The following is a 24,382-nucleotide window of genomic DNA, read 5'->3' on the forward strand; positions in this document are numbered from 1 at the left end:
CATTGATCATGACTGGCAGATGACCCCTATTGATTTTCAGGTCACTAGGTCAAAGGTAAAGGTCACAGTGACAAAAAACATATTCACACAATGGCTGCCACTACAACTGACAGCCCATATGGGGGGCATGCATCTTTTACAAACAGCCCTTGTTATCTTTTATTTTGATTGGTCATGAGATTCTAAAGTTTTGCTAGTCGATATTTTTATAAATATATGACCTCCTGCAAAATTATTTTTGTTTGCTTAAATCGGACCTCAATAAAAGGTTTTTTGTTTTGGATTGCTGCCACATTTCATTTAAAGTAGTTGAAAATGATTCTCATTCAGTACCTTAATATTAGGAGTCTGTACTAGAAAATATTGCCATAACTCATTGATTTTGGAAAGAAAATCAACAATAATGTGTAATACTTACAATATTTGTTGTGAGCGCATGAACATTCTGAATAAATGTGGGATTAAAACTGGAACTAACCTGTGAACAAATGAATGCATGGTAATTGATACTATATTTGCTCATCAAACAAAATTTATGTTATCTGAGAGCATGGAATTTCTTTACTCCCCTTTATTGCATGTCTGCATAAGAAAAATGCATTCTTATATGTGAACTTTCGTTACTGCTGCATCTCTAACATATTCCTTGAGGTGTTAGGTATTTTTTTACTTATCATAACTTAAATTTGCTCATAACAAATGTCTGTGTGCTAAATGTTTGAAGTTTCTTTTGATTATTTATGCTTTTATTTCTCAGTTAATGTATTTATAATAAAAACAAAGTGTGGAAAGGAGTATAAATGAAGGCATTTTTAAAATTCAATATATTAAGTATTATAAAGCTTTTTAAAAAATGTTTTACATTCATAAAATTCATAGTTTTCCTGACATAATATATAAATTCTAGTATTAAATTAATTATATATGTATGTATATATAATAAACAGTTGTTTATATTGTGATTTCAAGGTGAAGGTCAGATACTGAGTGTGGGGGAGTGGCTGGAGTCACTGGGCTTGAATCAGTACGAGAACAACTTCATAGCAAACGGTTTTGACAACATCGATTTTCTGGTAACAACGAAAACATTAAATAGTAGAAAACATACTGCAAAGTAAATGCTTTAATGAAATGAGCTTCGTTCTGGGAAAATAGAGCTAAAGGCATGTGCGTAAAGTGTCGTCCCAGATTAGTCACTGCAGTCGGCACAGGATAATCAAGGATGACACTTTCCACATATATAGCTTTTTCCTTTTAAAAAGAATTCTCTTCTGAACAAATATCCAGTCAAGGTGGAAATAGTTGTTGCAGATTAGCCTGTGCAGACTTTACTTGCTTATATACATGTAGGAGGACTTTTTATGCACACGCATAATATCCTGTTTTCCCAGATTTTGACTTAAATAATCTGCTGTAAACCTATGGGGTTTTGTGACTCTAAGCTTAAAATTCTTTAATGATAATTGCACTTTAACATTTTCACCCATAAAAAGACTTGTTACACTTTTATGTTGTTCTCCCTAAGATACAAGTTTAAGATTAGGACAATTATTATGCCCCCTTCGAAGAAGAGGGGGTATATTGTTTTGCACATGTCGGTCCGTCCGTCCATCGGTCCGTCCACCAAATGGTTTCCGGATGAAAACTCAAGAACGCTTACGCCTAGGATCATGAAACTTCATAGGTAAATTGATCATGACTAGCAGATGACCCCTATTGATTTTCAGGTCACTAGGTCAAAGGTCAAGTTCACAGTGACTGGAACCAGTTAAATTGTTTCCGGATGATAACTCAAGAACGCTTACGCCTAGGATCATGAAACTTCATAGGTACATTGATCATGACTTGCAGATGACCCCTATTGATTTTCAGGTCACTTGGTCAAAGGTCAAGGTCACGGTGCATTGACACAGTAAAATGGTTTCCGGATGATAACTCAAGAACACTTACGCCCAGGATCATGAAACTTCATAGGTACATTGATCATGACTCGCAGATGACCCCTATTGATTTTCAGGTCACTAGGTCAAAGGTCAAGGTCACAGTGGCATGAACCAGTAAAATGGTTTCCGGATGATAACTCAAGAACGCTTACGCCAAGGATCATGAAACTTCATAGGTACATTGATCATGACTCGCAGATGACCCCTATTGATTTTCAGGTCACAAGGTCAAAAGTCACGGTGACTTGACACAGTAAAATGGTTTCTGGATGATAACTAAAGAAAGCTTACGCCTAGGATCATGAAACTTAGTAGGTACATTGATCATGACTCTAGATGACCCCTATTGATTTTCAGGTCAGTAGGTCAAAGGTCAAAGTCACGGTGACTTGACACAGTAAAATTGTTTCCGGATGATAACTTAAGAAAGCTAACGCCTAGGATCATGAAACCATGACTGGCAGATGACCCCTATTGATTTTCAGGTCACTAGGTCAAAGGTCAAGGTCACAGTGACAAAAAACGTATTCACACAATGGCTGCCACTACAACTGACAGCTCATATGGGGGGCATGCATGTTTTACAAACAGCCCTTGTTTAGCTTAATTTGTGTGGACAGATCTGCTCTTTAAGTGCTTGCAGTCGTTTGCTGAAACTTTCACAGCTCAAGAACCTTCATGTGAAGCTATATAAAGAACCAATTAAAGTTGCAACCAGTTTTGGAACAATGTTGCAATTTTTGCAAGTATTTTGGATAACAAGAAATTTTTTTGGTTTTTAGCTCTACTGGCCGAAGGCCTGAAGAGCTTATGTCATGGCGTGGTTTCCGTCGTCCGTCTGTGCGTGCTTTAGACTTTTTTCTTGTTTACGCGATAAAGTCCTTAGTTTTCATCCGATTCTTTTCAAACTTGTTCAGTGTCTTTATATTAATGAGGACTCGAACCATATTGAAAATGGGTTACATCAGAGTAAAAAGTCCAGAATTATCTCCCCTTGAATTTGAGAAAATCGTGAATTAAGGCTTGTTTAAACAATAAAGTCCACAGTTTTCATCCAAGCATTTCCCAACTTGCACTTGAGTTATAAGTCCAGAATTATCTCCCCTTGAATTTGAGAAAAAAATGAAAATTCAGTTTTTTATGTGATAAAGTCCATAATTTTCATCCAATTCTTTGCAGACTTGCACAGTGTCTTTGTATCAATGAGGACTCAAACCCTTTTTTAAAAAGAGCAATATCAAAGCAATAAGTCCAGAATGACTTCCCCTTGAATATGAGACAATTTTGAAATACCGCTTGTTTACGCAATTAATTCCACAGATTTCATCCAATTATTTCCAAATTTGCACAGTATCTTTATATCAATGAGGACTTGAACCCTATTGAATATGAGCAGTATCTGAGAAATAAGTACACAATAATCTGCCCTTGAATTTGAGAAAATTCTCCTTGTTTGCGCGATTAAGTACACAGTTTCCATCTTATTCTTTCCAAACTTGCACAGTGTTTATAGCAGTAGAGCGATTCAGGCCCTCATGGGCCTCTTGTTAGTAAAAGCGTGGCCTCGTAAAGTGAGGCTAATCAGCGACGATTCTTTGGGCTTTTATGGAATTTTTAGCTTTTGTGACCGGTGTTTTGTATGTCTTCCGTCCATCCGTCGTCCACATTTGGTTTGTAAACACACTAGAGGCCACATTTCATGTCCGATCTTCATGAAACTTGGTCAGAAGATTTGTCCCAATGATATCTCGATCAAGTTCGAAACTGGGTCATGCTGGGTCAAAAACTAGGTCACTAGGTCAAAAAAAAGAAAAAACTTGTAAACACTGTAGAAGTCACATTTCATGCCCAATTTTCATGTAACTTTGTCGAAATGTTTGCCTTAATGATATGTTGGTCAAGTTCAAAAGTGGTTCCGGTCCGTTGAAAAACATGGCCGCCAGTGGGCGGAGCAGTTTTCCTTAATAGAGAAACCTTGTAAACACTCTAGAAGTCACAATTTTTGCCCAATCATCATGAAAGTTGGTCAAAACATGGTTTTATTAATATCTCGGACGAGTTCGAAAATGGTCCAGATCGGTGAAAAAACATGGCCGCCAGTTGGCGGGTCATTTTTCTCTATATGTATATTGTGAAAACATGTGAACACTCTAGAAGTCACATTTTTGGCCCAATTTTCATGAAATTTGGTCAGAACATTTGTTTCCTTGATATGAGAGTTGAGTTCGAAAATGGTTCTGGTCAGTTGAATAACATGGCTGCCGGGGGGGGGGGGGGAGCAGTTTTCTTATATTTACATAGTAAAAAAAGCTTGTGAACACTCTAGAAATCACATTTTTTGCCCAATCAACATGAAACTTGGTACAAAGATTGGTTTTATATATATCACATAATTAATGCGGTAATTATTGCCCTTGGATTTTCCAAATTTTCATTATATTATACAAAATCCTTGTAAACACTCTAGAGGTCACAATTTTGTTTCAGATTTTATGAATCTTGGTCATAATATTTATTTTTGTAAGTAAAGTTTGATGTTTGGTTAGGGGGGGTCAACTCAAAATATAGGTCACCAGGTCAAATCTCACAAAAACAAAAACACTTTATATGCCAGAGTTTTGGTTCAATAATGATGAAACTTGACCAGGATGTTTGTCTGGACAATATCTAGGTCAAGTTTGACGTTTGATAAAAATTGAATGAACCAACTCCTCTCAGGTGAGCGAACTAGGGCCATCTTGGCCCTCTTGTTCATTTTAAAGGGGCCTTTTCACGTTTTGGTAAATTGACACAATTTAAAGAAGTTTTTTTATATTGGAAAATTTTCATTTTAGTTAATATATATTTGTGAGGAAACCGTAATACTGAACATTTACCATGCTCTAAAATAGCCTTTATATGCATCTTTTAACGATTTAAAAACCTGAAAATTATAAAGCGTTGCAATGCGAAACGATTGAATAATTTGAAGAGTTTTGTTGTTGTGGTTATATTTTGTGAAACTACGAGGATCGCTTATATGAGGTGTAAAATACATCTATCATTGTAACAGGAAGGATGGCCGAGTGGTAAAATGCGCAGACTTTTTACGCGCGGACTGCAGGGGTCATTCGTTCGAGTCCTGCTGAGGCTTACCTTTTTTTTTCTTGTTTTTTCTTTTATTCTTGATTTTTTACTGGAGTTTTTTAGATGGAATGTTTACATTGATCGATATAAAGCATTTAAGGGGTGTTGCAGCAGTTTATTTAACCGCAGATATATTTATAGCAACACTGATGATGCTATTATCACAACTCAATATTTTTGTTATAAGTATCATCAGAAATGACCGAGTTGGTTCATAATTCAATTGTCAGTGGTTCGATCCCAGGTGGGGTTAACTTTTTTTTTACTTTTTTTTAATTTCTTTAATTTCATTCTTGTTTTATATTGGAGCCCTTTAGTCCTGTTGTTTACATTTATCAATTTAAAGCATTTAATCACAAACTTCAAAACATGCCGAAATCTGTGAACAAGTACATGTAAGTTATTAATGATTAAGGTCGAGTTTGATACTGTATGGTATTATATTTATGATTAAATTTTTTTTTTTATTAATGTCTTTTGGTAAGCTGTTTTGATCCCAGTTCAGATTGTACACAATTTCTAATGGTTATGCATATTTCTAACAATCTATGTACCGGTACTTGGGTTTTGCCTAATTGCTGTATTTTGTTAAATTTGACGTAGACGGTAGGGATAGTTAAAACTAAAAATCTCTGTTAAAAGTGCGTTGACCCACCTATTTTATTTGTGTTTTATGATGACAATACGTAGATGAACATATTTGAGCAGTTTCGCAGAATTCTATTAGACAGAAAAAATAATAATTATATTTGTGTCGTTACAATAGTAAAAAAATGACGTTTTTTGGGGTGACATAAAAATTATAAAAAAAATTATTTCTTAAAATTTGACTTGTGTACTCCATTTTATTGGTAGTGTGTGGTTTAATCAAATGGTTTATGATGAACCTTAGCTTATATAATATCTACATGTTGCCGAATTCATATGTTATTAATCAATTTTACGCAATTAGAGATTTTTCAGTGTTATTGAAAAGGTACATGTTATATAATGGTGAATACAATCAAAACAAGGTCGGTGACCCAATGTTTTTATTTCATTTTCATATAGTATTTGTATATACATCTTAAATATAAACTTTGGACAATATTCTATTTGATGAAAAAATCAGCAAGACTGCAGCAACACCCCTTAAATGCCCCTTCAAGGAAGTGTCTTCTGAATGAAAACCCAGTCCAGGCAGAAAGTTTCTTCGCTTATTAGCATGTGCAGACTGCATAGGCTTATCTAGGAATACTCTTTAAGAAATGCATTAAGCAATGATGTTTTTCCTGAACATCATTTAAACAATTAACATTTTTAGTTAAATACATATTTACTGTAGTTGTAACTCTAATTGTCAGTATCATAAAAACTAACAACATGAATATTGTTATGTATTTCAAAGATGATGACTGTTCATTTCAGGACCCCAGAGTTCTCGAGGAACAAGATCTGGAGCAGATCGGGGTCCTATCGCACCCAGACCGATGTAAAATACTCCAGAGTGCGAAAACCTTACCACACCTCAAGCCTATAGGTAACTCAAACCTATAGAATTATTCACTTTTTTGCCTGTTCAAAGTGTAAAAGTAATCTATTTGATATTTTATCCGAAACCTGCAGATGCAATATTTTATATTCAATGAAGAAACGTGCAAGCTTGCTAAATTAAACAAATTAAAAAAACTTGCTTGACATCAAGGTGTGGATTTCACGCTTGCCAGTGCTCAACTTGCAAAGTTGTTTGGTGATAGTAAAGTGAAGAACAGTTCTTAAATTGAGAATATTGTGTAAGTAAGATTGGTTAAAGATGTAGTGGATCATATGAGGTTTAGAAAAAAATGCACATCAATTGAAACAGTCTCTGGGAAAACTGGGCTTAAATGCATGTGTGTAAAAATAGTCCCAGATTAGCCTGTGCAGTCTCCACATGCTAATCAGGTGTCATACTCTATGCCTGGACAGGCCTGTGCAGTCGCCACATGCTAATCAGGTGTCATACTCTATGCCTGGACATTCCTGTGCAGTCTCCACATGCTAATCAGGTGTCATACTCTATGACTGGACAGGATTTTTGTTCAAAAGAGACTTCTTGTTAACGAGATCTCCATAAAAGAAGAAAGTATTGTCCCTGAGTTCAAGAATGCACAGGCTAATCTGGGACTTTTTATCATGCACAGGCTATATCTGCTAATCTGGGACAACATTTTCCAGCATACACAGGCTAATATGGGACAACATTTTCCAGTATGCTCATGCTAAATCTGGGACATTTTACCATGCACAGGCTAATCTGGGACAACATTTTCCAGTTTGCACAAGCTACATCTGGGACAACATTTTCCAGTATGCACAGGCTAATCTGGGACATTTTACCATGCACAGGCTAATCTGGGACAACATTTTCCAGTATGCACAGGCTAATCTGGGACAACATTTTCCAGTTTGCACAGGCTAATCTGGGACATTTTACCATGCACAGGCTAATCTGGGACAACATTTTCCAGTATGCACAGGCTAATCTGGGACAACATTTTCCAGTATGCACAGGCTAATCTGGGACATCATTTTCCAGCATGCACAGGCTAATCTGGGACAACATTTTCCAGTATGCACAGGCTAATATTGGACATCATTTTCCAGTATGCACAGGCTAATCTGGGACATTATTTTCCAGTATGCACAGGCTAATCTGGGACAACATTTTCCAGTATGCACAGGCTAATATTGGACATCATTTTCCAGTATGCACAGGCTAATCTGGGACATCATTTTCCAGTATGCACAGGCTAATCTGGGACAACATTTTCCATTATGCACAGGCTAATATTGGACATCATTTTCCAGTATGCACAGGCTAATCTGGGACATCATTTTCCAGTATGCACAGGCTAATATTGGACAACATTTTCCAGTATGCACAGGCTAATATTGGACATCATTTTCCAGTATGCACAGGCTAATCTGGGACAACCTTTTCCCAAAGACTTCCTCAAATGTTTGATGCCCTGTAATATAAATTAAACTTTATTGAACCTTCTATTAACCATATCATCTCCTGATCTTGTTAATGACCTAGTTCTTCTTGAACGCTTTGAGCATTTATGATTAAATACGCAGCTCACCATATCGGAGGGTCAGTAGCCGGTAGTAGGATTATTTGCTAGGGTAAATGACTTGAATATATGTAACAAATACAAAACAAATTACTTTAGGTTACAAATTTGAGAACTGGGTTTTTCGTTTCTTAGAAATAGAAATGTGAATGTTTAGTTTGTTACAAACATAATTGTTTGTGACAACGTCACATTGAAATGCATGGCGTTCTAAAATTAGCAAATCAAGAAATGTATGTTAAACTAATGGAAATAATACAACTAAAGTTTAAACTGTGGGCTAAACAGGTAGAAGGAATGCATGCATAATTTGTTCATAATGTTAAATCTTTTTAAAAAGTCTATTGCAGAATGTCTCAAAAGAAATTCATCAGGAATGTTTTTGGAAATTCTTTAAAAGTTTATATGTAAGAAAAAATTTCACATTCCGGGACAGTTTCGATCCACCATTGGTGAATCTTCATCAGACTGTGACTTCGCTTGAAGTGAACGTCACAGGGCGGGCTTACTGCTAGACTGGTTCCCAGCAGTAAACAAAGGCCTGTAGTAAGCCCGCCCTGTGACGTTCACTTCAAGCGAAGTCACAGTCTGATGAAGATTCACCAATGGTGGATCGAAACTGTCACGGTATGTGAAAAATTTTCTTGGAATGTACATATACAAATCTATTGCAGAACTAATACATGTACAATTATTGTTACTTTGTATTTGTGTCATATCAATTTAGTGCAGTGTTCTTCAAGTATGAATTAATTAAAGTACAACTTTGCATCAAAATGACATCTTAAATAAAACACATCTGGTATTTTTGTCTGTTTTCCATGAAACAGTAAGTGCTGTCTCTTGTGATGTTGTTTTAACAAACAAAGTATAAAATACTTTAATAAATTCATATGAAACAGGTTTACTGACAAATTAAAAAAACACTGTTCTAATTCATACATTTTCACAATATAAAGTATATTGATCAAGATATTTCTCGGCCAGAAGATTTGAATATGTGACCAAAAGATATACATGTTTTTTTCATTGTATGGGTGGTTAGATATAACATATTTTTAGGCGTGGAATAATCATCTTGTTGTTGTCTTTATCTTCCGCTCATTCATCACCAGATTGTGAACAATAAACGGCCCAGGTTACTCGCAGGCTGTTCTGGTTTTATGCTGTTTGCACAAAGCAGTATTCACTTTGCCTCTGAGTGGGAAAGGGTTAAGACAGAAAATTTTGTCACTGATAAGCATGCAAGCAGCACAGGCCTATCCGGGACAGCACTTATAGCATATGCATGGATTCCATATTTTCCCAGAGTTATTTTCATATGTATTTGTACTTTATTTTATGGACCTTTTTTTGTCTATTTCAGATAATGCCAATCCACCCAAATCAGTGGAAGAGTGGCTCATGTCTTTACAACTTCTTGATCATTTGGAGACATTCCGTTCCCACGGTTACGACACCATCGAAAAAGTACAGAGCATATTGTGGGAACTTCAGTTACGAACGGTAACGCCCCCTTATATGATTTGTTATCCATTTTGTTATATAGACCATCCGTCTAAGAGACATTTGGTTTTACTATTGAAAGGCCAATATTTATTCATTTTAAAAACACATAAACTGTCAAAAACAAAATGCGTTGGGTTTTTGTTATGCCCAGGCCATGTTTATTGCAGAGAGATATTTAGTTACCCTTGTGAGTGTGTGTTAGTGTCCTGCCCATAACTGTGACCTGAATCCTCCAATTTGGATAAATTGTCACAAATTATCGTCACATGAAGATGACTTGTTGCTTGCAACAACCAGGCTGCTCTATTGAAGGTCAAGGTCACATTGGTTACTGCAAGTTTTGCATAGTCCTTATATGGTAATGGTGATAGGAGATGATGATATGACTGTGGGCCACTCTCTGTGACAAGGGCGTTTAATGCATGTGCGTAGTCTATCTTTAAATGAAAAATACTATGAAAGCGGAAAGTGTCGTGCCTAATTAGCCTGTGCGGACGCACATGCAATAAACCCCCCTTTTCACAGAGAGTGGCTCAAATGCTATACATTATGTTAAGACACAAAATAAATGAACATATTCAGATCCAACACTACAAAAAAGAACAAAGTGAAAGGTGACAAAACATGAAAATAAAATCTTTAAAAGCAGATTTTTTTGCTCGGCTGTTTTTGGAGAAAACCCGAGGTATTGTCATTGCCAGCTCGTCGTCCGCTGTCCGGCGTCCTACATCCACCGTCCGCGTCGTGCTAAAACCTTAACATTTTTTCAAGGTTTTGAACATTGGCTCTCAAATCAAAGTGCTTCAACCTACAACTTTGAAACTTCATATGTAGCTGCACCTTGATGAGTTCTACATGCCACACCCATTTTTGGGTCACTAGGTCAAAGGTCAAGGTCACTGTGACCTCTAAAAAAAATAAATTCTGACAAGCTTTCATTTATTCACAACTGCAACCGCAGCTGAGCGTGGCACCTGTTTTGCGGTGCTCTTGTATAAATTTTGAACTTATCTTTCAAAGGATCATCTAAAGGTAAATCCAGTCTAGGCGGAAAGTGTCGTCTCTGAGAAGCCTGAGTGGACTGCACAGGCTAATCTGGGATGACACTTAACACAGACATTTACCACAGTTTTCTCCGAACCAGGATCATTAAAAAACAAAAACGTTTGCTCACACAATCCAGGTGCTGGATATATCCATGCTGGGTCATCGGAAGCGAATCCTTGCGTCCCTCGGGGAACGAAAGCCAATCGAACGACAGAGTTCTCAAATCACACCACCAAAGAAACCGTCGCTGACGAGCCCTACGTCTGAACCAAAGTCGCCGCTAGATATCAATTTATACAAGGTTTAGAGCGGGATATTGGTGTTAATGTTAGACATTTCTTAATTAAGCGTTGATTGGTGCCCTGCCGAACGACTGCTTTTAAACCAATGCTATTCTTAATTTGATATTGGTCTTTATTTGTAGACATTTCATAATTTAATGTTGATTGGCTTTATTGCGAATGACTGCTGTTAAACCAATGATATTCTTTATTTTCAAATGATATTAGTACAGTTTAGTTAGATAACATTTTCGGATATTGATATAGAAAGTAGGAAATAACTCAGATGTTTGTTCATAAATATTTTATGAAATTATTGCAACATAGGCTGAGGAGATTTGTTGGATTTTATTCGCTGGATTATGGATTTAAATTCATGTCTGATTGGAGAAATAAAAATGTTCACAGGTGGTGCAGTCACAAGTGAATATAACTTGATAATCTACCAAAAATCAACTAATTTTCATATTATGTTATGCTTTTTTCTCTATCATTTATATTTTGAAAGAGTTAAAATGGAGAATTTTGCTGGAATAGTGATGTGCAGACACTACAATATTATCAATATTTTCTCTGTATTTTTTTTATAGTTTGAAATATTTGTAGTAGATAATTTCCGTATTAAATAACTGATATTTCTCCATAAACCACAGAAAAGCATTGTGAAAATAGTTCAAGCATTAATTTATTCTTAACAATCACGGGCAATGTGTCCCAGGTATATCATTAATTAAAACATAATAGTTGCTGAAAAATATAACAAAATGATCATTTTTAAACTAACAAATGAATAATGAGCCTTCTTTTGAAAATCATGGCTTAATGCTTGTGCACATAGTGTCTTCCCTGATTAACAAGAGACTTCCTTTTCATGAGAAATACCATAAAAGCTGAAAGTGTAGTCCCTGATTCGCCTGTGTAGACTGCCCTGTTTTCACAGATCGAGGCTCATTTTATAATGGGAAATCTGGAATGAAGCGTTTTAACCCTTTCAGTGCGGGAACCGAATTTTGAAGGCCTTTGCAAACAGTTTGGATCCAGATGAGACGCCACAGACCGTGGCGTCTCATCAGGATCCAAACTGTTTGCTATTCTGATAATATTCATTGAAAAAAATCGAAGAAAATGCTAATTTTAGAAATTCAGCAGACGACATTTTAGCAGACGACAAATTTCCCAGCATGCAAAGGGTAAAGTCACTATCTGCAAATAGCAATGAATATTCCTAACCTATAAACATCATAACAAAAACTCTTTGTCATCAACAGGACTACAGCAAAGTGAAGCCTGTGTCGACGTCAGACGATGACAGCAAGCCTACGCAGATGGTCCTTGATCCTGAGGAGGAGGAGGAGGTCTTTAAAAAACGGGTATGTGGTATACTAGAACTGCTGAACGACTAATTGTGAGCTGTGGTCTCGGAAAATTGGGCTTAATGAATGTATGAAATGTGATGTCCCAGATTAGCCTGTGCAGTTTGCACAGGCTAATCAGGGACGACACTTTCCATCTAAACTGAATTTTAGAAGAGACATCCATTATACAAAAAAATTCATAGAAGCGGAAAGTGTCATCCCTGATTAGCCTGTGCAATCTTCATAGGCTAATCTGAGACGACTCTTAACTCACATGCATTAAGCCCTGTTTTCTCAGAGCGCGGCTCAAATACTTGAACAAGATAGTCAACAGTGGATTTAGAAACTTGGCTGTCACCTTCATTGACTTCATTGTCAATGAAGTAATCAATAAATGTAATATTAGGTATCCACACATGTTATTGATGGAAGATCTTCAAATTTATGGTTATATGTATATCAGTTGGGTCAATCAGTTTATAAATCTAACGAGCAGAATCTGATTCGAAAATGTGCTGCTTATTATTTAGACTTGACATCAAATTACGTTTCTGTAACTCTCAGGCTGTTCATGTTTTATGCTGTTTGCTGCTCTTCGTTATCTTATGGTCAGAATTGAAGCCTATAAAACATGAATCTTGAAACAAAGGTCTTTAATTTAATCTGATATTCTAAGGGACTACAAATGGGTAAAAAATGGTGTCTGGGCAGTAATGGGTTAACTATTTCAGTCGGGTCAGTCAATACGTAACAGCACCATCCATTTGCGTCCCCCACACCTTGCACAGACCTCCAGTCCAGCACGCCAGTGGAGACACAAACCTGAGATGCTCATCAAGGGCTGCTGTAACTACACTGCGCAGGTTGGTAATGTGCTCTTGATGTTGGAGAGCCTGGCCCTGGGGAAACCTGGCCTAATGCATGTGCATTTAGTGTCATCCCAGATTAGTCCCTAATCAGGGAAAGAACTGTCTGCCTACACTGGATTTTTGTTTGGAAGAGACTTCCTTTAAAAAAAATCCATAAAAATGATTGTGGTTTGTTCAAAAGCATGGCTGCCACATTTTGGGGCAGTTTTCTTTGTGAAACCTTGTGACAGCTATTGCTCAAGAATAGTTCAGTTCCATGAGGTCTCATGCGAGGGAACTAGGGTCTGCGCCCTCTTTTATAAAGACTGCAGATATTCAATAAGATATCAATGTCAGTGTCTCATTGGTCTTCATATATGGTCCCTGACCAAGGGCCACAACTCTGACCTGCAATTGAGCTGCATAATTCCCCTTTTGTATGTGCAAAATTTAGGTTAAGATTTGTGTTGTGATTAACTTTGTATAAAGCAAGTTGCATTATGGACCAGTTGGGTAAGTTCACTGTTGCTAAAAAAATATTTAAAGTTTTGTTTAAATAAGTTCAGTTACGATGAAGATATTTTGAGTAGGTTGCTTACATTCTGATCTAGTGTTGCATTGCAAAGGTCATTGTTACTAAATATAGAAAACAAACTAGGTCACTAGGTCAAAGGTCAAGGTCACAGTGACAAAAAACGTAATCACACAATGTCTGCCACTACAACTGACAGCCCATATGGGGGGCATACATGTTTTACAAACAGCCCTTGTTATTTTCAGGTCACTAGGTCAAAGGTCAAGGTCACAGTGACAAAAAATGTATTCACACAATGGCTGCCACTACAACTGACAGCCCATATGGGGGGGGATGCATGTTTTACAAACAGCCCTTGTTTTAAGTTTAATATGGCAAATAACTGTGTTACTATCACAGCTATTTACCATAAACAATGTCTTAACTGTAAATATGCCTTCCTTCAGAGGAGTTGGAGGTGTTGCTTTGCTTTGACCTCAGTCTGTCTGTCCATATACCTTTTGTTTCCGCATGATATCTAGAAAATGCTTTGACCTGCAACCATGCAAATTCATATGATGGTTCCTTGGGACGAAAGGAAGAGACAAATTATTTTTAAGTCACCAGGTAAAATGTCAAGGTCTTTGGTGATGTTACAATAAATTAGCTTCCACAAGATATCTTGAGAATGCTTTGACCTAACATCATGAAAGTTGGTATGGTTTTTCTTATGATAATTGATTAGGTCACCAGGTCAAAGGTCAAGAACATAGGGTCTGATATAATTTAAATTGGTAGAGTGGTAACATGGGAAGAGAAACAGATGCTGTTTGATAATGTGATCACCAGGTCTAAAGTGATGGTCAAAGGAACTTGTATCAAGAAATTGGTTTTCTAGAGAATGCTTTGATCTCCAATCGCTTTAATTGGTAAGCTGTTTACTTTGAAGAAAATCATGTCACATGTTGATTTTAGGTCAACAGATCAAAGTTCAATGTCACAAGGGCTTATGATAGGAAAATTGTTTACACAATATATAATGCTTTGACATGAGACCATGCAAACGGATATAGTGGTAACTATGATTGAAAGTAAGACACTTATTTAAATACAGGTCATCAGGTCATAAGTCGAGGTCACAGGGACTCATGAAATTTGTTGCCCCACAATTTATAGAGAATTCTAAGCATCATATAAATTAAAATGCCGATAACAAAGGCTGACCCCTTATGATTTTCAAATCAAGAGATATAAGGTCAAGGTCAGGTCAAGGTCACAGCATTAACTTTGCTGCATGTCAGGGGCCATACATATTTAACAATAATCTCTTATTACATAAGACTACATATAAAAAATATACATTACATTATCAAAGAAAAAATGTTCCAGCTCACTGTTGTGCTACAGCTCTTGTTAAATATTCCAGCTTTGGTTTTAGAGCAAAATGTTGTAGTAACTGACATGCCTTAGTTATCTAATGCAAATCTGATGCATTCAATAATTCAAGATCACAATCAATTAAAATCGGGATCATTATATATGTCCTTCACTCAGAGTATTGATGCTTTGGGCATGTAGTGGTTGACACTTTAAAGTTGTTATGAAATGCAAGTTTGTGTTTATATATTTTTAGTATCTTGGTTCAACATTGGTGCAGGAGATTACAGGAGGGGTGGAATGTACAAAGGCTGGAATTACTAAATTGAAGGTATATTGTCAAGATTTATAAATTAATGTTGATCAATGTACAATATATATGTGCATCTTAATTCAAGTTATAACACTAAAACAACCAAAATGGAATGAGGAAAATAATATATGTGTTTTAGCTCGGCGTTTTCATGTATTGGCATCATTGTGCCCTGTAAGTCAGTCTGTCTGTCTGTCTGTCTGTCTGTCTGTCCATCTGTCCAAAAACTTTTCCAGACTGTAATTTACCAATGTATTGAAGCATTTATAAATAACTTAGCACAAATGTTGACCAATATAAGAGGGTGTGTCACATGCAAGAAGCATGCTGCTACCTTCCAAATTAAGGTCAGACCTTAAGATAAAAGATTAAATAACAGCACCTTATTGTCAAAATTGTTTTTTTCCCTTTATAAATTGACCATGATTTTAGGACATTACAAAAACTTTATGCAAATGTTCACCCATAGGGCACAGTATGCAGCATGCAAGAACCATGGGTCTATTATCAATGTCGAGGTCAAAATTTAGTGTAAAACATGAAAATACAGCATTTTATTGCCAAAGAAGGGCTGGTCCACTCTATAACTTGGCATAAATGTTTTCTAAAATCATTGAAATAATATGGCATGCTCTAACAAATCATAATTAGCTAAATGTTTAATGTATACAACTACAGCCTGGCTGTTGTAAAGATGGTGTCGCATTTTGTAATGTTTACTAGGTAAATCAACAGGATCAGATCTGGGTTAAAGAGGTGACAAAACAATCTGTTTCAGAAGCATGCACATGTATGCGTCTTCCCCATCATTTCTTTTGAGTTCTGTTAAGGTGTGTATGCTTTTGGTCTCGTGGACTTGAGTTCTGATGTAAAAATGCAGCTTTTCCGCACAGACATGACAAGTTCTGAGCATTGCTCTATCATATCTCCACTTCTGTTACAGGCCACATGATTATGGTCAATTTAAATATTAGGCAACATAATTTTGAACAATTAAAGAGTTATTGTTGTTATCTGAAAGTGTAGAAGATATCAACATGAAACTTCATGGGTGTATAGATATCAATGAGGAGAATTGGCAGTGGATATCAATCAACGAATTTGCTTGTTTAATGTGTTTTCAAAGATTTATTTAGAGGAGAAGTACATGCTGGAAGGCATATAGCGCTTAGCCTGTCTGTACCTCTCTATGTCCATATGAGGTTAATCCTTGGATACTTGCATGGATGAGGTCTTTGAAAACTATCAAACACACTCACATCACCTGGACCTTGACATTGTCCTTTTTTATGACTTGCTTGACCCAAACAGACCATTTGCTTAGCAACATAACTGCTAAAGAGCATTTAATTATTCCATTCAACAATCACATCACCATAGTTCCTATGGCCTTGACATTGACCTACTAATGGACTTAGATTTATTCTGATGGGCAATTGAATGAATGCTGATAAGGCTTCATTAGGGGGTATCTGCATTTAATGAACACAAAATTACCATTTTGACTGTAAACCAAATATTTTATGATCAAGTATGCAGGAAATAACATGCATGTCATAACAAAAGTTACAAACAGATCCGGAGGGATTTTACTTGCGCATGCATTGTCTACTGTCAAACCCATAGGGGAGGTAATAGGTGTTAGTAATGGTCTACACAACAATTGAGGGAAAAAAGTCTAACCAACATTACCATAAATAAACAACACAAGTTACCCCCCTTTCATTTACAGTTGCAATCAATGCTATATACACAAGATTCATGCTGCCATTTGCAAAAATAAAGAAATTTCTCTTCTACTTTAAACATTTTATGAACAAAACAATACGAAAAAAAAGCAGCTGCATTGAAATTTATTTAAAAAGAGTATATTTTCAGTAAAACATTGGCAATTTGATTTATATGCTGTTAATATGATGTCTTCTCATTTATAATTCAGGAGAATGACTATGTAATAGTGGCATGTTTATTGTTTATACATTTTAAATGATAAGAATTTTGTTGTATTAACTTAACATAGTTATTTCGTTGTTTCTCCTGAATTTTGCAGCGTCGATTTGTACGCGAGCTACAGGTCAGTTCTCATTCAGCATGTAAAAACAAATTACTGGTAGCAATTGATATCCATATTATTTGTGGTATTTCTCTGTGCCTTTGGAAATCAGCATGGATGTTGTTTTTTTGCCTGTATTTATTTTAAATTTAAATTCTCCATAGAGTAAACATCGTTCAATTTTGTTTTGTACTAGGCCTAAAGTGTGCTATTTATAGCCTCATAACAATTTGAATTCATTTCTTTCTTTTTATACAAAACAAAATGTTTTTATTTCCTTTTTATTATGAAGCATGAATGTTGTTCTGTTTCTTTACATTTGTTTTTGTGCAAACATTTGAAACATGGGTATGCCTTCTTAAATTATGTTTGATTAGATTGTCTGGATGTACTCAATGGAGTTGTAGTAGTGTATGCTTCATTTCATAAAATGTTCGTTTTGCTGGATTTAGCCATTTATTAGTTATTAAATATCCTCTGCATGTAGTTATTGGGTTATTTGGTCTTTTACTTTTTTCAATGACAAGAAAACATGGTTTGCTGTTAAACAATATTCATATTTCTAAGAAGTTGGGTTTCTTTTAATGGTTTTGCAACAAACTTAAGAAGAGTCTTGTATAGTATATTGCTTTTTGATGTGATTTGACACCATTTTAAGTGAATATTGTCAATGTATTCTAAGTTGGATTATTTAAAACTTACCAACGCCATAAAAATGAAAGAGAAAAATGAAACAAGTGTGAATATAATATTTTTTTTAGCATGGTCAAGGACTGGGCTCATATTCACCATACAATTCTTAAAGTTAAGAATAAATAATAGACTTAGAACCAAGAAAATATGTCCAGCATTTGAATATATACAGGCTACCACTGGTGGTTATGCCATAAAAAAAATGTTCTACATGAAGAATGATGTAGATATAGCAATTAATGCCAAATTCAACTAAAATTAATGCAATTATTGAATATTCCAATGAAAGAATATTCTTTATTTTAAGACTTAATCTTAAGAATTGTTTGGTGAATATTGACCCTGGTTCAATGAAAAATTTAATATTTTTTCTAACTAACTGGTTATCTTAACCAGTTTCTAAATCAAAGGTAGACTACTCTTCTAGGCTTAGCTATTAAGTGCAATATTCTAACTTTCATAGTTACCTCTCTTTGATAGCTGCTGGATTTTTTCGGTAATTTAACCATTTTCAACTTAAATGTTAAAAATAAACTGATCAATGTTACAAATGTTGAGACCTTTTAGACAAGTTTTAATCAATCAGATTTATAAACCAATCAAATTTGACTGTTTTTATTCTTACCAAAGATGTGTAACTTTATAGTCACTTCATGGAATTACATACAATGCAGGACGCTTTGTTTTCAACAAGCTACCTAACAATTTGTGTAATCAGGCAATAGATCATGTCAAGTTAAAATACGTAGAAAAGATCTGTACGTCGATACATCGGATACCTTCTTTAACGGGTGAGCAGCGGCTTTCTAAATGGAACAAAATCGGTGTTAGTGATGTAATTGAGGGCCCACACAAAGTTGTGCACATACTTGTTACCCTTTCCCGCATAGATACGTATTGTCACCCCTATGTAGTCCCTTAGAAAGTTACATTTAATTGAATACCTTTCTTACTAAATTCAAGTTTTAAAGGCTTCATTTCCAACCCTTAGATACTGATGAGCAGCAAACAGCATAAAACCTGAACAGACTGCAAGTTACTCGCAGGCTGTTCTGGTTTTATGCTGTTTGCATATATGCATTTTCACTTTGCTTCTGAGTGGAAAAGGAACATTATTATGTACAGGAAAAATGTACAATAATCATCATCAGTGATACAGAACCTTAAAATGTTGTTTTTTTCTGTTCATTTATGTGTCTTTGTTGGTTTCCATTTTGATAATGTATTACTGTTTTGATGGTATTAATGAAATACACAGTCATGTATTAGTGATAATATATAATTCCTTACCTTCTGACACGTTTTTAGACTCGGAACATTCCTTGTGTACATTCATTGTAACGTAAGTCTTCACATAGAATTAGTCCCCAAATCTTGGATATGACTGCATGCTTGTTTAATAATAATGAGTGTTAATACAAAATGTATAAATGTTTCCCAGAAAGTATAATAACATACAAATATATGTTAAAAAATGCTTGAATGGAACATTCCAGTATACTGTTCTCTTTAGAAGTTGTGACTGGTTCTTCCCATTTAATGTGCTCATTCTTTTAATTTATTCGTCTTCAGAATCTGTCATAGCTTATGTTGTAAATGACTGAGGCAGTCAGAAATGTCAGATTTTGTTGCTTAAGTAGTAATAAGGAATAGTAAACCATATTTCACTGTATTTGATTAAACATGTTTTTTGGTGGTTAGGATTTTTTTGGATACAAATTTGCTTGATACTCATATATATTATATGGAATGAAATAATAAACAACAATTGCGTGTTCTTTTTCTTGGAAATTTCTTGTTATAAAGAATAATCTGTTTTAAAAGATTATTATTCGAAGTCATTTGTTCAAAATGGCGGCTTATAACAAGTGCTTACATGTTTTTCGTTACCGTGAATTAACAAATGGGATAATTTACATCTTTTTTATTTTTGAACGCAAGGTCAAGACCTAAAAATAAAGCATAGACTCATTATTCTTTTAAACATTTTTATGTAATTCGCATAAAAAAAACAGTTAAAAAACAATTACGCCTTACAAGTTTTACATGTTTATATCAGTTCGTCTAAATAACCTCGCGAACTCAATGACACCAATGTACTCCAAACCTTCTTACCGACATGCATAATTTTATTGCGATATAAATTTGTAATATTGTGCAAAGGCATGCTATGTTTTCGAGCCATAGGCATTTTGAAAGCTGTAATTTAGTTTGAACTCAGTTTACCCGTTCAGTTTTTACAAACACGGCATTTGACCTACTTTAGAGCAATTACCAACTGCGGGTTTATCGTTACATGAGTCAATGTGTAATTGAATATTTTTTCCAATATTCAAAATGGCCACCAGATATTTCCTGTTTGTTTAAATATCAGTAAAATATGTAATGATGATAAATTATCAAATGGAAAATTTTAGTTTAATGCTTCGAATATGTATCGATGCCGAATAATTGCATATAAAGCATCATATTTATTCGCAAGAGTAGGGCGTAACAAACTGTCTAATTTTTTTGCACTAAATGTCAGGTCAAATGCAAAAAAAACACACAAAAACTACATAATTCCAACTAGCATGTTGGTAGAAAGCTTGACAAGGTTATGTAAGGGATATGACTGTCAGGATGGAAATAAAGTTTTCTAAAGTTTCCAGACAGCTTTCAAAGGCAACGTGGTGTAGCAGACTACATTCAAGTTTATTTGGACTTAACTATCACCTTGAAGTCATTTGGTTCACTTTGATGTACTGTTTCATTCTTCTTACCTTTTTTACCCCAATTATTTTTTTCCTCTCACAAAAAAGATGATCTGAACATTTTGGGTATAATATCAATGACCTACGAGGGTTGTATCATTAAAATAACATGAAATCACCAAGCGATTATTTAACGATTTATGAAATTAATGAAAGTTAAAATATTCAGCGTTACACATCAGAGATCTAAGGGTATGTATCATTTGATGATGGGCCAGTAAAGGTTTTGGATTCACGATTAAGTTCACTTGATTACATTTTTGGAAAGCTGATAGGAACTCTCCTAAATGCAGAGATTATGATGCTGTCATTCTTTCAGTCTGAGTACTGATTTGACTTCGTGCTTTGCTTTGAAAGCGTTGAAATCATAAACATCACAGATATTTGTAGTATGCGAGTTTACATAGCTGCGTCGAAATTAGTGCCTCGCTGTATAAGGAGTATTCAATCTCACACAAAATGAAAAATCATTTAACCGATAATACTTTGACCCACGCTCAATCAATAATACTGTAATTAGCGCAGCTACCCAATGGAAATTTGCGTTACATATGGTAGGTAGGAAAGTTCGGTCAGAAGTCACAGCAAGGCAAGGTGACACGCTATATTATCTGTCAGGTAAATAGCTGCCTTTGTTCAGATAACTGCCGCAAATCATGTGACTCGTAATGATCTTGAGCACGGGATTATGGGATTGAGTTATGCTGAGCTTTAAATAACTTACACGGGTAAATAGAGGAAAACTGACTTTGGCATATTTAAGGTCGATTTAGCAACCACAGTTTACGGTCCGCTAGTGTAACCATTTTCTTAAGTACTTATTAAAATGACGATTTAGTAGAATATTTTGTGTTGGTTGTCAATTTAACGGTTGTCAAAAAATGTGTTTCGTCTAGATTTTAACTTTATTACGCTGGTCAAAGGCAAGAAATTCAAATATGGCTAAATCCCTAAAAGTTGAATCGCAGTTTTGCAGAACTTACATTGGCTTATCTACTCATAGAAATGAAAAAGCAAATTAATTTGCGGGTCTTACATATTCCATTGAAATCGTAAATATTAAATTATTTCACTTTGTATAATGTTCATTCTGTTAATGTGAGAACATCTATAGCCATGTAATTAAACAAAAATAATCAAACCAATATTATTCAATAATTGCAAAATACATAAATCTGTAAAAATTATAGATTTTTTACGGATGAAGAATTTGATCACTTTTCTAGTACATGGGAGTTGTCTCTCTTTCCTTAAGAATTTTGTCAACAGGTAAACAATAGGTGCTACAAACAGAGTTTGCTGATTGAAGTGAATTTCTCTTTGGGGAATCAGCATATTCCTGCCCTCTCTCTCCCATAATATTCTATTGTTTTCAATTTAAACATTATTGCAAACAGTTCTTTAGTTATTGTCTTAAAGACAAGAATGATGTGTGAATTGTCCCCTTATATGTGGTATAAAACCAAGTAATTAACTTTGGGAATGGGTTCACACAGCCAGTAAACAATACAGCACAATTGATTGACCAGAAGACATGCACTGATGGTATAAAACCAAGTAATCAACTTTGGGAATGGGTTCACACAGCCAGTAAACAATACAGCACAATTGATTGACCAGAAGACATGCACTGATGGTATAAAACCAAGTAATTAACTTTTGGAATGGGTTCACACAGCCAGTAAACAATACAGCACAATTGATTGACCAGAAGACATGCACATGTGGTATAAAACCAAGTAATTACCTTTTGGAATGGGTTGACATAGCCAGTAAAAACACAGCACAATTGATTGACCAGAAGACATGCACTCGTAGCCATTAAGCAAAACAGCGCAATTGATTTACCAGAAGACATGCACTGATAGTATAAAACCAAGTAATTACCTATTGGAATGGGTTCACATAGCCAGTAAAAATACAGCACAATTGATTGACCAGAAGACATGCACTGATGGTATAAAACCAAGTTATTACCTATTGGAATGGGTTCGCATAGCCAGTAAACAAAACAGCACAATTGATTGACCAGAAGACATGCCCTGATGGTATAAAACCAAGTAATTACTTTTTGGAATGGGTTCACATAGGCAGTAAACAATACGGCACAATTGATTGACCAGAAGACATGCACTGATGGTATGAAACCAAGTAATTACTTTTTGGAATGGGTTCACATAGGCAGTAAACAATACGGCACAATTGATTGACCAGAAGACATGCCCAGATTGCCCTGCTTTTCTGTTTGTTAACCCTTAACCCTTTACCACTTAAAAACGTATTTTGACGCATTAGTAGTCCCTTAGAAAAGTAATTTTAATTAAAGACCTTTTTACTATATTAAAAGGCTTCATTTGCAACCCTTAAGCAAATCAATATTTGATTATGTTACATTGTTCTATTATTTGCCACATAAACTTGAACAAATTATTTCTCAATTGTGGTATCACACTGGTCAGTTTTAGAATCATATTAAATGAAATTGTATGGTTTGAGTTAGTTATTAATCTGATATTACCCAATGTTGCAAAATAAAAAAATAATATCATTCTGCAGATGTATCAGCCAATCACTGTTCTGCTGTTTTATCGATATGGCAATTTTAAATTATCATCACCTGCAAAAAGTATGTTGCCGATTACCATCGTGTTATCAATGAGATCAAAAGGCTTGGAAATAAAGGATATATCCCGGCAAAAATTTGCTTCCCCAAAACCCGCAAGTAATGAGTTTTTAGCCATAATATATTCACCAAATTTCATTTCAAACAGATTATTTTGCAAAAACTTGTAAACCTGGTGAACCTTGCATTGTGATGAAGCCATCAATACTTGTGTTTAATAACCTCAAATGAATCAGACATTAAAACTCACTTTCGCGGGACTTCTGGAGAAAAGGTCCTTTAATGTGTGAAGGAAAAATAAATATATCATGCAAATTAATTTAAAAAAATCAAGATGTATATTTTTCGCGTGATTCAAAATATAATATTTAAGACTTATAACAGTGTCCATTCAGGATTCAGTGAGAGATAATGCATGAATGTAGCCCTTCACAGAGAGACGCTCAGCTTAATAAGTCCTTCCCTTTTGAAAAAGATATTTTCTGCTGTCATTCATTTCAATGGGAATCATTTCTTTAAATGCTAATCATGGGAAATCAAACAAATTCCATCCACCAATAATCCATATGTTGCTGCTTTGATCAAATATTTCTCCCCACTTTCACCATTAAGCCTGACTGGTCGCACCCCATGCAGGAGAAGCAAGTGGCTTTCCACGCTTTTACTTTAAACAACTGGACGATAAACACATAAACACTGCATCCTTGGGGCACCATGGACATTAAAAAACATCGTCATCCCATTGACATGATTTGAGTGCATCACATGCAGTGGAGTGTGCTTGAAAAACAGTCACCAGCTGATTTTCAATGTTTAATTGAGCTTTTTAACGGATTAGCTGAATTCCAT

At 35.2% G+C, this 24,382-nt stretch overlaps 1 protein-coding gene across 3 annotated transcripts in view; it reads left to right on the forward strand.

The window, feature by feature from the left end:
* Positions 1 to 24,382, forward strand: part of LOC127850649 (protein phosphatase 1 regulatory subunit 12A-like) — a 190,419-nt gene that overhangs the window by 103,038 nt on the left and 62,999 nt on the right. For 2 of the 3 annotated variants that reach the window (XM_052383821.1, XM_052383837.1), the window contains exons 15-22: positions 970 to 1,073; positions 6,477 to 6,588; positions 9,534 to 9,673; positions 10,860 to 11,024; positions 12,273 to 12,374; positions 13,091 to 13,222; positions 15,355 to 15,429; positions 17,462 to 17,485. In XM_052383821.1, coding sequence (XP_052239781.1) covers positions 970 to 1,073; positions 6,477 to 6,588; positions 9,534 to 9,673; positions 10,860 to 11,024; positions 12,273 to 12,374; positions 13,091 to 13,222; positions 15,355 to 15,429; positions 17,462 to 17,485 — 854 coding nt within the window. The remainder of the gene's footprint in view (positions 1 to 969; positions 1,074 to 6,476; positions 6,589 to 9,533; positions 9,674 to 10,859; positions 11,025 to 12,272; positions 12,375 to 13,090; positions 13,223 to 15,354; positions 15,430 to 17,461; positions 17,486 to 24,382) is intronic. The other variant, XM_052383828.1, reaches the window with a different exon arrangement.

The sequence above is a fragment of the Dreissena polymorpha genome, chromosome 1 (assembly GCF_020536995.1).
Source record: "Dreissena polymorpha isolate Duluth1 chromosome 1, UMN_Dpol_1.0, whole genome shotgun sequence".
In the NCBI taxonomy this organism is placed as follows: domain Eukaryota; kingdom Metazoa; phylum Mollusca; class Bivalvia; order Myida; family Dreissenidae; genus Dreissena; species Dreissena polymorpha.